Source organism: Pogona vitticeps, chromosome 1 (assembly GCF_051106095.1).
Source record: "Pogona vitticeps strain Pit_001003342236 chromosome 1, PviZW2.1, whole genome shotgun sequence".
Lineage (NCBI taxonomy): Eukaryota > Metazoa > Chordata > Lepidosauria > Squamata > Agamidae > Pogona > Pogona vitticeps.
The window spans coordinates 330646365-330662201 of NC_135783.1; the positions used below are offsets into that span (position 1 = coordinate 330646365).

A 15837-nucleotide genomic window follows, 5' to 3' on the forward strand; every position below is an offset into this window, starting at 1 on the left:
ACTTGCTAAGGAACTTTGAATTGTTTGTGAATTTGGACAAGTTCTGTTTGACTCCAACAAAAGTCAACAAGGCATTGAAGTCACATTGCTCTCCACAGGAACTGTAGCTTTGGTTCATGGAATCAGGACTCACTACATCATGGCAATTTTTCAAGGAATTACTGACCATCCTATGGCACTATCCTGTGTATTCTGAAGTTGCTTGATGTTTTTGGTCCCTACTGTTTCTGTTCTCTATTTCACCAGACTCTGTGGTCTTGGCTTCTGCTCCCTACAGTCATGCCTTCAGTACCAAATGAAGGCAGCTCTTGATGCCTTCCAAAGTTTTGCTTTAATTTCAACAGTGAATCAAGTCAAAAAGCCTGTTCCAGCACATCACTTTTATTCCACTTCAGCTGTGCATCAAGGTGACAGGGGATATCTGCGTCATGGGAGGGGAGCTGAGGGTCATTGCCTCGAACAGTACATACAAAGCAGTTGGACAGCCTGTACCAAATACTCCTAAAAGCTATTCCACTAGTTTGTAACCACCTGTACAGGGATTTTAAGAAGGGGTCCTTTACCTGATTTGTGCAGACTTGAAACCTGATCTCTGCCATCTGCTTTAATTTGTTACTAGTATTTGGATACCAGGTCAAAGAGGGATGCTTCCTTTGGAAAGGCAGTTATGTCCATCACTGTCACTGTAGGCATCCTTCAGTCTTGAGAGACTATGGTAACATGGTATGAACAGAGGTCTTGGAACAGTGTCTAGTGTGGCTGACAATCCCTTCCACACTGAAGACAAATACAATCTGTCCCCTGTCCAGCTCCCTGATTTTGCTGGTTTCTGGACTCCCTCTTTGCTTCGGCCTGCTGAACAAGTGCCTCTTCAAATTGGGAGAGGCCATGCTGCACCGCCTGCCTCCAAGCTAAACGCTCAGATGTCAAGTTTTCCCATCTGCCTTCAGATCCCACTTGCAAATATCCTTGTATCGCAGCTGTAGTCTCCCTCTGGGCACTTTCCCTGCACTAATTCTCCATACAGGAGATCTTTCGGAATACGACCATCAGCCAGTCTCACAACATGCCCAAGCCAACATAGACGTTTCTGTTTCAGTAATGTATACATGCAAAAACTTCCAGCTCCATAGTGCACCATAGTTATATCCATAGTGCACCAATAACTGCAGGTGTCTACCTACATGCCTTTTTGAAGGTCAGATCACCAATTAGCATGAATACATAGAGATTACAAAGAAAAGAAGTTGCTTCTAGTAGCATTGTTTTTAAGTAGTTATCTGCATTCATCAATCCAGCCTCCTCCTCTCTTCAGCACCTCTGCTTAACTGATCTATGCCATTGTGTTGTCTGAATTTGTAAACTAATTGAAAATCGTATTAGAGTATGTGCTGTAAACGAGGAGGCAGGGCTACAGTGGAAGCTTTTGATCTACAGTACAAGGTTCTGATACTGATAGCTCTGCACAGGTGTAGATCCATTAGATTGAATACATACATGACTACTCAAAGAACAAATGTCATATGAAGCAATCTGTTTTTCCATAATGTGATCAACACAAAAGAGAGTCTTAATGGCATATTAAATGCTGACTAGGCTTCACCATTTACAATGGGACTAAGAAACTTTAAAAGGTTTTTATTAAAAAAGCTATGTTATTTTAATTGACTACCAGGGGGAGTTATAATGCTGTATATAGGTAAAGGTGTTAGGTAGTTTACAGGTTGTTTGAGACAACCTGCAATTAGACTCAGCCTCCTGATTTTAGGGGAAAAAAAGATAAACTGAAAATGGGAAGGCTGGAAGCTGTCTTGTCCAACCTGAGCTGGAAAAATATCTTTATTGTGAGATTTTGGCTTCTTGAACACTGGTCATGTAGCATAGCAAGCTAATTAGCAAATAACATCATGACTGTTCATACAGTGATTGCAGAATACCTTACCCCAGAATTTGGAAGAAGCGCCTGCCTAGTCTTGAGTTGCCTCATGACTTTCAACACAGAAATGCATCTTTGTGGAAAAGATTAGAATTTTGTACCTGGTTAGTCTCTTCCCATAGATCAGAACCATGGGTACAGTGGCCTCTTCAAACAATCACATTTATTTGGTTAATGAGATGATTGAGGGGGCGAGGCTAGTGTACTTCCCTCAACATTTGTTGATGCCACACACATTGAAACATGACAGAGCAAGGCTAATGAAGGGGGAGAAACAACAGAGTTGGATAACAGCGTCAGAAAAAATCTTCTACTTTTACTTTTCCAAATGTTTAGTAAAATCTTTTTTGTTATTCTTGATTTAACTTTTGTCTGATACCTTGCTTTTTACCTTGCGCCTTACTGCCTTGTCCCACCAACCACAGTGACTTAACCTGGTTCCACAGTGAAGTTACAGAAGTTAATTTTGATTGTTATATTGGAAGGAGGCAGGAAATTAAAGCATTCGCTTTGTGGCTGACAAAAAATGAAGGATAAATATTATCTTGTTTTTTCCCCCTCCTCCTTCTTATGATGTAGAGTTACAGCATTGTCCAGTCACACAGACTCACACCATTGGCTCTCTAAAATATGCCACAAAAAGATTACTAAAATGTGGTTATTCACAATAATATCTGTCCTACATCATAAAGAGATGAACATACTGTACATCTGTTGGAGTCTTCATTTGGCAAATGCCATGTATAGTTAAGAAAGGATTAATATTTACTAGAAATATATAACAATTACATGTTGAATATTAACTCAATAAATTTAAAAGAACACCGCCAGGGGATCTTTCATTGCTTAAAACCGCTGTTACTTCTTTGGGAGTTGAATTCTTTCATGGAAATGGCTTCAAAAGACTCTAAATTCAACTTGGCGGTAAAGCAATTGGATATCATTTGATTTTCTTACCAGAATTGGGGATTGGAGCTGTTGTTCATAAAGTGTTGGAAAAGCTACTAGAATTGCTCTTCCATTAAACAGCAAAAGTAGGAAAACATTAATGTAGTTTAGCAAAGTAATGTAATTTAAGGAAATATGTTTACAATTCTGGTGAAGTTATGAAAGAAGTATGAACTGAATAGTTAAAGTTTATATGCTACTTTATATATTTTGTACTGCAAAAGATAAACATACATTGCATTGTTTTGGGTTGATAAACCATATCTCCTTTCCTGATAAATCATAAAATATTGCAGACTTGATGGGATGGGTTAACATACCATTTGAAGGAAAAGGAAGTAGAAAAGTAGATACTCCTAAGTTATAAAATCATTTAATGTTTTTCAGAATTTCTATAACTGCATTTTCCTCTTTTGTTAGGATGAAGAGATAATTTTTACAGGAAGACTGAAAACTGTTCTACCAAGAACAATCAGGAATCTAATTCGGACAAATAAACTCAGCATTACCAATACCTCTGGAATGGCAGAAGGTAAGTTTTCATGTTAAATATAAAAGGATATGTTAATGCAAATGGTCACCAGTGATACTCTGGTAGAACTTCAGCAGGTGTTAAGATTATGTTGATGATATGTCTTTGCCTCCAATACAAGGTCAGGGCAGGTTGTATGGTGGTGGGACCACATGCACTGTTACTCAGAGTTGACGTGCAAAGTCTGCTGGCATGGCTCCCAACCTACACAGTGTGATCAAGCCAGGCATTGGGCTCCTCTCTGCAATGGCATGGTGAAGCAATTATAACAACATGTGCAGCCCTGACAGCTTGATGGACAGTGTCACAGATACCATGACCATTTGTAGAAATTCAAAATGGAAGAGAGAGAAGCATTGGGGAAAGGAGAATATGTCAAACCTTACTTGGGGGCACCCTATATTTTATCCCTTACAAGCCAATCTAAAGGCAGACTTATGGGAAAATCACAGAAGCCTATACTTTGTTTATAGCTGACAAAAGTTTTCTTGGTTGGTCATAACTGACATTATCCCAGTAAAGGTTTTATTTATTTATTTATTTCCTTGCTGAGGAAAGAAACATTGGCGACAGGCCTATAATTACCAATATCGTCCATCGCCAAGCTCGGTTTGTTCCTAATGGGCCTAATGACTGACTCCTGGAGAGACACATTAATTATTGCCGTAGTGGCCCATTCAGATGTTACAGGCCTGGCTGCTTTGATTATGCTGGCCGGGCAAGGGTCAAGGGAGGAGGAGGTAGCACGACAGCAGTCAAGTACTCTGTCTACCATTCTGGTTAATACCAGAATGAAATCAGTCATTTTATTTATCTATATTGCCTCTATGTTTCATCAGCATAATGAAAACTTGTAACTTCTGAGAAGATACATTACTTAAAATTACAAGAGCATCTTTCTTTAAGAGTAAAGACTCTTAAAAAAACACAAGGTGAATATTTCAAATGCAGTCTGAGGAAAGGGCTATGTCTTTTAAAATATTACAGTCATCAAGAATAAAAAACAAAGCATTATTTAGCTCTAAGCATATAGGGACAGACAGAAAATCATTTCTAAACGAGCTCACCCATTTTGTCAGGTTATAGATAAAACTCTAAGTGAAATCTATTTTTTTGTTGTCTGGAGCCGCTTCCTCTTATCTCTTGGATAAGGCGTCTCTTTCAGCTGTTTCTTCTTCTTTTCTGATTCTTTTCATCTTGTGATGGGAGTATGAGAAACCACCATTTATTTAAAGAAAGAAAACAAAACAGAACAAAGAAAAAAACATGTCCAAAACTTAAATTAAAATATAATAGTTAGTCTTTAATATTTATTAGATTTATATACCACCCATCTAGAATGGGTCTATACTGGGCGGTTTACATGTAATATAAAGAAAAACTAAGATAAAATCCAGATTAATCCAAGATGGGAAAGGAAAAAGAAAAAGGGGGGAAAAGAAGAGGAAGAAGAAGGAGAGAAAAGAAAAAGAAGAAAAGGAAGATAGGCTAGGTAATGGCTGTAGGGAATGCCTGCTTGTATAGCCATGTCTTCAAGTTAGTCTTGAAGGCTGTCAGTGAGAGAGCCAGACAGATGTCAGCAGGTAAGTTGTTCCAAAGCCGAGGGGCCACTGCCGAGAAGGCCCGATTTCTGTTTTTTTTCCCACCGGGCCTCTCTTGGTGTTAGGCCGCCCAGCCTGACTGGAATGGGTGATATGGGTAGAACTGGGCGGAAGAAGGCACTCTGCCAGGTATCAAGGTCTTAAATTAAGGATTGTATATGTAATGGTTAACACCTTGAAATCAGTGCGGAATCGAATAGGTAGCCAGTGTAAGGTGGCCAGAGTGGGGGAAATATGGTGAAATCTTTTCACCCCTGTTAATAGCTTGGCCACCGTGTTCTGGACCATCTGAATCTTGTGCATCAGTCTCAAAGGAAGCCCCACGTAGAAAGCATTACAGTAGTCTATTCTTGAGACTATGAGTGCATGGGCCAGTGTGGTGAGCACCCCTGTGTCTAGATAGGGACGCAGCTGGGCAATCTGCCGATGATGTAAGTGGGCAGACCGAACCATGGACGCTACCTGGGTCTCCATGGTAAGCGTCGGGTCAAGATGGACCCCAAGACTGCAAACCAAACTCTTTGTGGTGAGAGTCACCCCCCAAAAAAGAGAGGGAGTTCCCCAAACCACTGACATTGGGGGGGAGGGGCCACCTGCAGGACCTCCGTCTTGTCCGGGTTCATTTGACTGCATCCATTGCAGAACAGCCTCTAGGCATCACCCAAGGGACAGAACGGCATCCACTGCAGATGGAAAAAAGGAGATGTAGAGCTGGGTGTCATCGGCATATTGGTGACATCCCCAGGTGACCCCCCCATGGCCTCATATAGATGTTAAACAGCATTGAGGAGATGATTGAACCCTGAGGAACCCCATAACTGAGGGACCACGGGGCCGATACATTCTCCCCGGGCTGAACTCTTTGGGGATGGCTCTCCAAGAAGAACCGGAGCCAAGCGAGAGCAAGGCCACCAATCTCCAACTTGGAGAGCCTCTCCAGGAGGATACCATGGTTGACGATATCAAAGGCGGCTGAAATATCAAGGAGGACAAGCAAGGACATTTTGCCCCATCGGCCTCCCTAAGTAGGTCATCCAGCAGGGCAACCAGTGCCGTTTCCATCCCGTTGCGCGGGCCGAAGCCCAACTAAAACGGATCCAGGGCATCAATTTCATCCAAGAGAGCCTGAAGCTGATCGGCCACCACCCTCTCAATTACATAGCTGAGAAAAGAAACATTGGCGATGGGCCTATAATTGCCAATGCTGTCCACCGCCAAGCTCAGTTTCTTTCTAATGGGTCTAATGAGCGTTTCCTTAAGGGCAAGAGGAACCTTGCCCTCAAGAAGAGACCCATTTATTATTTCAGTGCCCCATTCAGTTATCACTGGCCTGGCAGCTTTGATTAGCTTTGATTTAAGGTTCCAATGTTTTTGTCTGTTTAGTTTAGTTTAGTTTTGTTTCTTTGGATTTTGCCTGATATGCCTGCACAGACTAACACAGCTAGCTCTTCTAAAACTACAACTGTTTATTTATATTCCAAATTTTGTTTACGTCAATGCTAGGAAGCAGCTATCTATTGTTTCAGTGACCTTGTTTACTTAATTCTGCCTACTAGCAGCAGGCACCCTCATGGGTAAGTGGGGTTGTTTATCTGCTTGCTATGGCTTCTATAAGCAGAGAGAAAACAATGCTGACATCACACACATCAGCTAATAAGCAAGTAATATGTTTGCGAGTTTGTACCAATTGTTCATTAGTTGTCTGTATTTACTGTTCCCATAACTCTCATGTATGTATTAGGAAGCAAAATGGAATAGGAGACTGCCAACAATGGTTTTATTTCAATGAATATACTGGCACTGCAGCCAATTTATTTTCTTGAGAACACTTGCAGTAAACAATATCTCAATGCCGTATGTTTAAATGTACTTTATATTTAGGGCAATTTTATGGTGATTTCTATACTCCTGTCATTGTTTTAACACTCTTTTACACACTTAAATAGAGGAAGTATCAAACCCTAACAGGTTTATCAAGCAGTCATAAGTGGAGAAGAGAGGCAATGAGGGGGAAGGGACAGATAGAGGAAACTGAGGAGAGAGGGCACTTCAGGTAGAGTTCAACCTCAGCAAGTACAAATTGCACATTAAATTCTCAGACCCAAGAATCATCTGATCCTATTTGCTACTTTGTCGGGATCTTTTTGGTACCTAGTGTACATTGGATTGAGCTCATCAGATGAAGCTCTTCTGAAAGTCCCATCTGTGAGAGAGAGGTGCATTATCCACCCATGGAGGAAAGGCCTTTTTCAGGGATACTCAAGATGTAGATATAGCAGCAAAAGTGACTTGCAGACTTATTACCGGAGTATGAAGCCAACTCCCATAGATAATGCATACTATCTGTCAAGTATTGCTCCAGATGAAGTATGACTGGAGGTAACAGCAAATAATGTAAGAAGTAAGGTACTGTAGCACGAAATGCTGCTCATCCTTTATATGAACAGCAGCCTCCATGTAGAAGAACTCTTCAAAGAGATTCTTAAATTCTCAAATCTTTAAAGAGATTGGTTGTTGTGGGTTTTTCAGGCTCTTTGGCCGTGTTCTGAAGGTTCTTTCTAATGTTTCGCCAGTCTCTGTGGCCGGCATCTTCAGAGGACAGCACAGAGCACAGAGTGCTGTCCTCTGAAGATGTCAGCCACAGAGACTGGCGAAACGTTAGGAAGAACAACCTTCAGAACACAGCCAAAGAGCTCGAAAAACCCACAACAACCATTAGATCCCGGCTGTGAAAGCCTTCACTTTAAAGAGATTCTTAAATACTGCTAGATTACTAGCAGTTCGACTAAACTAATTCTATGGAGACTTACCACTACACATCTAGCAGAATGGATGGAACTAGTTGACCAGATAATGCCAGAGTATAAATGCTGGCTGGGATGTGTGGAAATCTCTGAATAGATTACATAGTGGTGTTTAATGATCTAAGGACAATTTAGAGAAATGAGGGATATTTGCTGATGTAACGTGAATGTTGAGAAAAACGAAACCACACACCATCTGTGTCAATGTCCATTACGTCCTGCAAAATGCATAGAAAAAGATCTTGTAATGGGCAGAGAAAATGTGATTGACACAGTATAGAGGGGGGCCCATTTCAGCACAGTTAACCAGCCTAACAGGTATATAGCACCCGCAGGCACGCACTCAGAGGCAATGCCCAGAGGAGGCTGCAGCTTCCCTCTCCAGAACATCCTTGGATGTAGGTTCTCGCAGTCGTCTGCTTGGCTTGGTGCGGCTCCTGGTTCGAATTTGGACACCTCCGCGATGGTGAAATCTCTCTGGCACTTGGGACCTCTCCGGACACAGTTTGCCACCGGCGCGATCTTCTATCTCTCTTTCAGCTTTGTTATTTTAGCTGCTCTGCAGTGTTTCACTTCTTCCTGGAGCAGCTGTTGTGATGCTATTGGGTAAACCCATTTGGTAATGCCCATCAATTTCAAGCCAAACTCTCAATCTTTTTGCTGTTTGCACCACTAACCGAATAAGGCTAAGTTCGAAACTATTTCGCTTTTGATAGGGTACACCCCTGCCTTCCCAATATGGCCATTCATGTTTTCTTTTGGGCTTTTCTCTTTTCTTATATAGGAAAAACTTTTCTTTCTTGCCCCAAAGTTTGATCGGACCAGAATGGACCAATTTTCTACCTTCCCCTCTGTCTCTTTTATTTTGTTGGAATTTATTAGAGCAATTTCAGAATGTAAGGTTATATTCCAAACATTTTTCCACCTTATTGTTTGTATTATTTAAACAAACTGGCATTATTTATTTCAGAAGTTTCACTTACAGACGTCACTGTTTATGGTTTGTGGTTGTTTCAAAGTGCATAAGCTAAAAATTGCCTCAGTGGTTTAATATAGCAAACCTACTAGTTGGTGCTATTTAAAGTTGTTTACCTTTGTAATTTGTTCTACCTTTTTGTCCTCACTTTGAAAATATTCAAATAGGCTGGAAAACCAATTACATGCCAAAAATGTGCAGCATCTGTAAAAAGATTCTGCCAAAATATTGCATATCAAGACTAGGTTTTTTTAAAAATGACTCTATAGTATATATATTTTCCCATCTTAAAATAACAGAAAGCTTGTATTATAGTGGTAATGTCAATCCTAAACCACAGCCCTGGATTCTTGGTTTAACCTTATACAGTACAGTATATATTTTCAATGGAATAATTTGATACTAAAGATGGGTATTGTTGAAAACATGCAACTGAAAGTATAGTATGTGCTTATTTTAGCATGTGAAGGCATGTAGTGTAATCCTTTGTGTGTTTACTTAGAAGTAAGTCCTATTGGATTAATAAAATTTCCTCCTTAGTAAATGTTTCCTGGATTGTTACTGAAAATTCATACTAAATACAGTTCTTGGTATCTACGTCCCTGAGCTGCTAACCAGTAGCTTACTGTATTGGCTTACAATCCATTTCTAGCCCAGTCCAAAGTCTGATTGTCAATTTTCCCTTGTAATGAGGTGAACTGAGCCATTTGAGTGGTGTCACCATTTCCTTGAGAGGGTCATTTAATGCCAATGTAGTGCTTTTTTTTCAGAACCATGGAATATATTTTTATTTTCTCAAGGCTTTTAGTTAGACATAAACTCAAATGCTATAACTTTTATTATACACAAGCAAAAAACGGTGTACGGTAGCAAATACCTATGCTGATTTCTTATGGCATGTCAACAGCTGAGATTTACACCAACTGCATTTCAGTGGTGTAAAAAAGTAACAGGATTTTGGCAGCTGTCTTTTTGACCAAGTAAACAAAAATCACATACAAAGTTGTCAAGATTATTTGTAATGGAGCAGGTCACTATATTGTAAATTAAAGTCTTGAACATATGAAATCTACTCATGTTCGTAAAATATGTAAGAAAGACTGTATGTCTAGTATACACCTGTTGCTGGTTAACAAGCAGAGTCAGAGGCTTGAGTTGCCTCGGGCAGGTGTTGCTACTTACAGAGGCTTTTTCCCTGTGTAAAGGTAGCTCTGTGAGAGCCTTTACTGCTCTGGTTCAGGAGCAGTCAGGTTGCTCTGATATAGGGGCAGTCATGTTGTTATATTGTACTGGGTTGCGAATAACCAGTTACTATATGCTGTTATGTTATCATGTTAAGCTGTTTAAGTTACATATGTAAATACAAAGCATTTTTCTAAACTAAATTTGGCCTGTCTTAAGTTTTGCATCCAGAATTAAAGGAGGAGCACTGAATTCTGTTAAGTTTCCACCAGTTCTCTCCGGGGAACCACATTCTTTCTTGAATCAGCTTAAAATGTTTGTGCTAGTACATGTTTATGTATGCACATTCAAAGTATAGTAGATATACTCCTGACCAAAAAAAATGTATACAAAGGTAAACCCAGCTGCTCTAAATTAAAACAGTGAAATACAACATATATAATAAATAAATTTTATTTATTTATATAATGCGTATCTAGAGGACTGGGATTATGAATGGTATAAAACATGGTAATATTGCCAGCATGACTATATTTACTTTAGTGATTACATATACGTGATCTATGCCACTGCTTACCTGAGGCAAAGCTGAATCTTCTCAAAGCACAACATGAAATATTGGCCTGATAGATCCAGATCTAGCTGTTGTAAAATAGTATAAAGGAGTAAAGTGGAGCTTATTTAAATGGGCTTGCTGTGATCTGATTTACTACACCAAGAGAAGCAGACATTCCAAGATGTCTTTGAGCAAACAATGGCTGAAATCCAGTTGCTTAGTGTAATAAATCACACTAGATTAGCCCTGTTGTATCAGTGGAAATTTGGTAAATCAGCTTCTCTGTAAGTTCATTTGATTCAAATTGGCCTACTCTAGTGCAACATACTACACTAAACAGGATTTCAGCCATTATCAGACAAAATACCTGGTTTAAAATATGATGTTGCTAGACAAGGACAAAATGTATCGGACTATGTATTGTGGATAAGGTAGCCATGGTAATCTGCTCCTGCAAAATCAAAAAAGGGTTTTCTGGCACCTTAAATGCTAAAAGGATTTATTTGGCACACACTTTTGTGGACTGCATTATCACATGCAACTCATAAATAAGAAATATTTGACTTCACTTAGATATTTCAGTTTATTGCTTAATTATTAAGTTTTAAAATTTGAGGATATGTATATAAAATTCAATTTGTGTTTTTAAAATAAAAACAGGTTTTAAGCAAGCAAATATCATCATTCTGCATAAATCTCTTGCGGATGACTTTGAAAAATTCTGCCAAGCAAACGATGGACCACTTCCACTACTGTATAGAAGTGATCCAGGTGAATGGAAATGCCCACCGTTGAGCAACAATTCTGATATTAGGTATGCTTTGATATATAGCATCTAAAGTATACGGGAAAGGAATATTGACACTTATCAGAAAATATTCTCTTTGTACAATTGGTATTCTGCACGTTCCATTTATTTTGATAGATAAATAATTCTGTTTATAGGAGTTCATTTTAGACTTTTTTTGCTTTTAATTTTCAGTTTCAGATCTAGATGTTGAAAGTCTCTAATGATCTCTCTCATTCAAAAGAAGACAAATGTAACAGACTGTAAAATTGCTGACCCCACCGCCCTCCACTCCAACGCTGGCCAGCACCGGTGTTGTTTTCCACAAAATGAACCCAGCCCCTGACAGCCTCAATGGGAGCCTCGGTCCAGGCAACACTGGTAGAGGAACCCGAGCCACCACCGCGGCACCTCCCGGCAGCAGAGGAGGAGGCAGCGGCGGAGACCCCCCTGGGGGAAGTGGCACCAGGGACATTTAAAGAAGTGGAAGGAGAACAGGAAGGGAGGGCTTGAGAAAGGGTTAAAAAGAAGCCGAACATCCAGGGAATTGGAATGATGGGAGGCGTGGAGGGGCAGAGGTCAGGAAAGGCAAGGCTAGGAGCTCCCACACTCGATCTCGTGCACGTTCCCACGGATAGAAAAGAGGATTTGGCCAAGCAGGGAGAGAGAAAGAGAAAGGGAGTGTGTGGCTCTGATAAGTGGAGCTTGTGAGGTCTGCCGCTGATTGGGTGCCCCTCCCAACTAGGAAGAAGAGGCCCCGCCAGTTTCCTCTTCCAGGCGAGCAGCCGTAGCTGTGTTGGCACCTTATGCGGTGCCCACCGGATGACTGACCCACAGTGGATGCCCTTTCCACCTCTCTTCCTCACCTCCCTCCCCCACCCCGTGCCACGCCATCACTCCCTTCCCGCTGTTTTCCTTCCTGGGTTGCTTCTTGCCACCAGCTTGCCTCCTCCTCCTCCATCATCATCATCTTTTTCTTCTTTGTGTCCCCTTGGCCAAACTGCCCTCCAGCATCGTGTTGTAGCAGACATACTTAATGCATTCTTATTTAGATTGTTGTACATGAAAAAAAAATCCCCTGAAAATAAGCCCTAATGCGTTTTTGGAGCAGAAATTAATATAAGACCCTGTCTTATTTTGGGAGAAACACTGTGTGTGTGTGTGTGTGTGTGTGCGCGCACGCGTGTGTGTGTGTATGTATGTATGTACCGCATTTCCCTGAAAATAAGACAGGGTCTTATATTAATTTTTGCTCCTAATACGCATTAGGGCTTATTTTCAGGGGATGTTTTATCTTTTTTTCCCATGTACAATAATCTACTTTTATTCAAATACAGTCATGTCATCTTCTGGTTGCTGCACAGTGGTGGAGGGCGGGGTTTCATTTCACTGGGGCTTCTTTTTGGGGTAGGGCTATATTACCAGCATCCTGAAAAATCATACTATGGCTTATTTTCAGGGAAACCAGGTAAGTATAAATCTGCCAACCTGAAAATAACACTGCACATATCCAGTGAGACAGTGTCTCCAAAAAGAATGACATAATAAATGTGTTGGATTTCAGGATCCCACAGGACTTTTCATTGATTTAAAGTCTTAGACAGGATGTCTTGCTTTTCCTTCCATAACAGTGCAGTCAATTTGCATTTGCTTTTTGTCTACTCCATGTTGTTCTCAGACAAACATTGAACACACTTGGCAGGTCACTACCACAAAAATGTCTCTTTCCCCAATAATCCATATTAGCTTTTCACTCTTCTTCCATTTGTACATGAATGTCCTGTGCTTTGTCTTGTCTGCCTTGAAGAATAGTTGAAAAATCTACTAATATCTAACTGGATATAGGAATTGGCTATCAGTGAAGGACCTTGGAATGAAGCATCCCTAATAAATCCATAGTGGATATGGATCTGTTGCCTTGCAGCATTCTCCTTGTTCCTAGTTATCCCCTTTTTGCTTCTTCAGCAAATATTATATGCAAGTACATTAAAGCACCAGATAGTGGTATTGCTTCTCTTGGACCTCTCAGCTCTTAGGGAAGTACTTAATACTTGCAAACGTTAAGAGTTATGGGGAGTGCTCTTGTGTTTATGGATCTCTGGTTTAGGTGAAGGAGATTCTCATCCTTACCTACATACAGATATAGACTACAGGGCTTTTTGCAATTAAAGTGAATAATTGGAAACCTTAATCAAAGTGATTGACACTACAGTCTTATACATGTCAACTCATAAATTCCAGATTAGTGAGTATAATATTTTAATCTGAATCTGGTTGGCCAATTCAGACAGTTACTTTCAGAGAAATCTCACAGTGATAATGTTCATTTATTTTGACAGAACTGACTGTTTGCAGTACAGAAAGTATGAGAATGGAGAATGTACAGGTCTTCTGAAAAATCTGAAAGAATATTCTGAACAGCTTAAAGACATGGTGACTTTCTATCTGGGCTGTAGTTTCACCTTTGAAAAGTTGCTCCAGAAAGCTGGTGTTCCTGTAAGAAATGTGGAACAGAAATGTAATGTGAGCATGTACAAGGTAAGAAAAACGGCATTCAAGTACAGAGCAGTAAGATTATGTCAGAAAGTGCCAGCACCAAAATCTATGTAACTAGCCATAAATAGACAGCTAACATTTGGAGATCTTCATAGTACAGTGGGGTCTTGACTTGAGAACTTAATCCGTATTGGAAGGCAGTTCTCAAGTCAAAAAGTTTGCAGGTCAAATCTGCATTTCCCATAGGAATGCATTGAAAACCATTTGATCCGTAGCTGCTCTTTTCCGTCCATAGAAACTAATGGGAAGCTGCTATTCCGCCTTTGACCACTAGAGGGGTATATTTTGTTTCTTTTTTTCTTAGGTCAAGAAAGGTTCAGGGAAGGCAGGGAAAATACAGTCCAGGCAGTACCAGGCAGTCTGAAGACTGTCTCCCAATCCACTCTCTAAACGCTGGGAGGAGTGAGGAAGCAGACAGGCACCCTTTTCACTGGCCAACAGTTAACTGAAAGTTCAATTTTTGCACTTTCCCTGCCTCCCACGTGGGTTTTTTCAGTTCTTAACTCAAATCTATGTAAGTCAAGTCAATAAAAGAGCCTCGTGACGCAGTGGTTAAAACGCTGTACTGCAGCCAAAACTGTGCTCACGACCTGGGGTTCAAATCCCAGGTAGCCGGCTCAAGGTTGACTCAGCCTTCCATCCTTCCGAGGTCGGTAAAATGAGTACCCAGCTTGCTGGGGGGGGGCAATGTGTAGCCTGTATAATTTTAAAAAATTGTAAACCACCCGGAGAGTGCTTGTAGCGCTATGGGGCGGTATATAAGTCCAATAAATAAAATAAATAAATAAATAAATATTTTCCTATGAGAGCGGTTCTTAAGTCAAAATGTTCTTAACTCGGGCCGTTCTTAAGTCAAGACCCCACTGTACAGTGCATCTCCAGTTCTTACTGGAATGCTCCTGTTCATGACTAGCCAGCTGGGAATGGGATCTTATCTGGGAATTAGGAAAAGTATCTTTCATTTTATCATGCTCTAGGCTGTTCTGTACAACAGGGGTTTCAGGAGGAGGTGGGCTACTGAAGATCATAACTTCATTAACTGAGGGCCGACCATAAAACTTCAAAGGGACTGACCATTTCGCAGTTATTTTTAAAAGCACGTCATTGTGGGAAGATTTCAAAGAAGAACGGTAGAAATTTGGCTTAAATTAACAGAACAAAGTACTGTATATGAATTAGTTCAGAGATAGATTATCACAGCTTCTCAAGGTTTTCTGCTTATTTGCATGACAGCCTCCTTTGTTTCCTATAAAATATCTGTAGGTATCTTTATCTACAGATCAGCCTGGAATGAGAAATGTATCAGCTGTTTGCATCCTGTGTACTGTGATTTCACTTTTACCTTAAAAGTAATTAGGAGGATTTGTTCTTAATACATTGTACTATAGTTTTATACATTTCTGAAGGGCAGGTAAATGAAATGGAGATATATTTGAATAACTCTTGATATCTTTTGAAACCATTGCCAGACTGCTGTGCCTTGCTATGGTACTGAAAAATTTAACTGTAATCTAGTAGTAAGCATGAGACCTATTCCGAAAGACAAACTGGACATTGCTGTGCAAACAACGTATCCACTGAAAAAATCCCATGGAGCACCAGTTCACATTGGTAGTCCTGGTCAGTGATGTTTATATATATGTATTGTATTGCAAATTTATAACAAGATGTCTGTGTGTGTCCTTGAGGGAAGCAGGGGTCACAGGGCACATGTTGTTTGGGTGAAAAGTATTTCCCACTCAGGACTAGCCTTGGAATAACTGATAGCTCAGTGAGTTGGGTACCTGCCTGCAGGGTCAGAGGTTGTGAGTTCAGTTCTCCGCTGTGCCCTCTGAGCCAGCCTGTGTAGCAAGCTGTAGAGGTCCAGATCACACCCCCATCCCAGAGAATGGAATCTTAACCCAGTACCATTGATTTTTAATTACTATGCCTGCAAGACTAATTCCGTTTTATACACTT

General features: G+C 40.4%; 1 protein-coding gene across 2 annotated transcripts in view; it reads left to right on the plus strand.

The window, feature by feature from the left end:
* Positions 1–15837, plus strand: part of DGLUCY (D-glutamate cyclase) — a 44494-nt gene that overhangs the window by 748 nt on the left and 27909 nt on the right. The window contains exons 1-5 of one of the 2 annotated variants that reach the window (XM_072986571.2): positions 1681–2860; positions 3305–3416; positions 11196–11349; positions 13662–13860; positions 15348–15498. In XM_072986571.2, coding sequence (XP_072842672.2) covers positions 2726–2860; positions 3305–3416; positions 11196–11349; positions 13662–13860; positions 15348–15498 — 751 coding nt within the window. In that variant the 5' untranslated portion in view covers positions 1681–2725. Of the gene's footprint in view, positions 1–1680; positions 2861–3304; positions 3417–11195; positions 11350–13661; positions 13861–15347; positions 15499–15837 lie in introns of those variants that run through there. The other variant, XM_072986573.2, reaches the window with a different exon arrangement.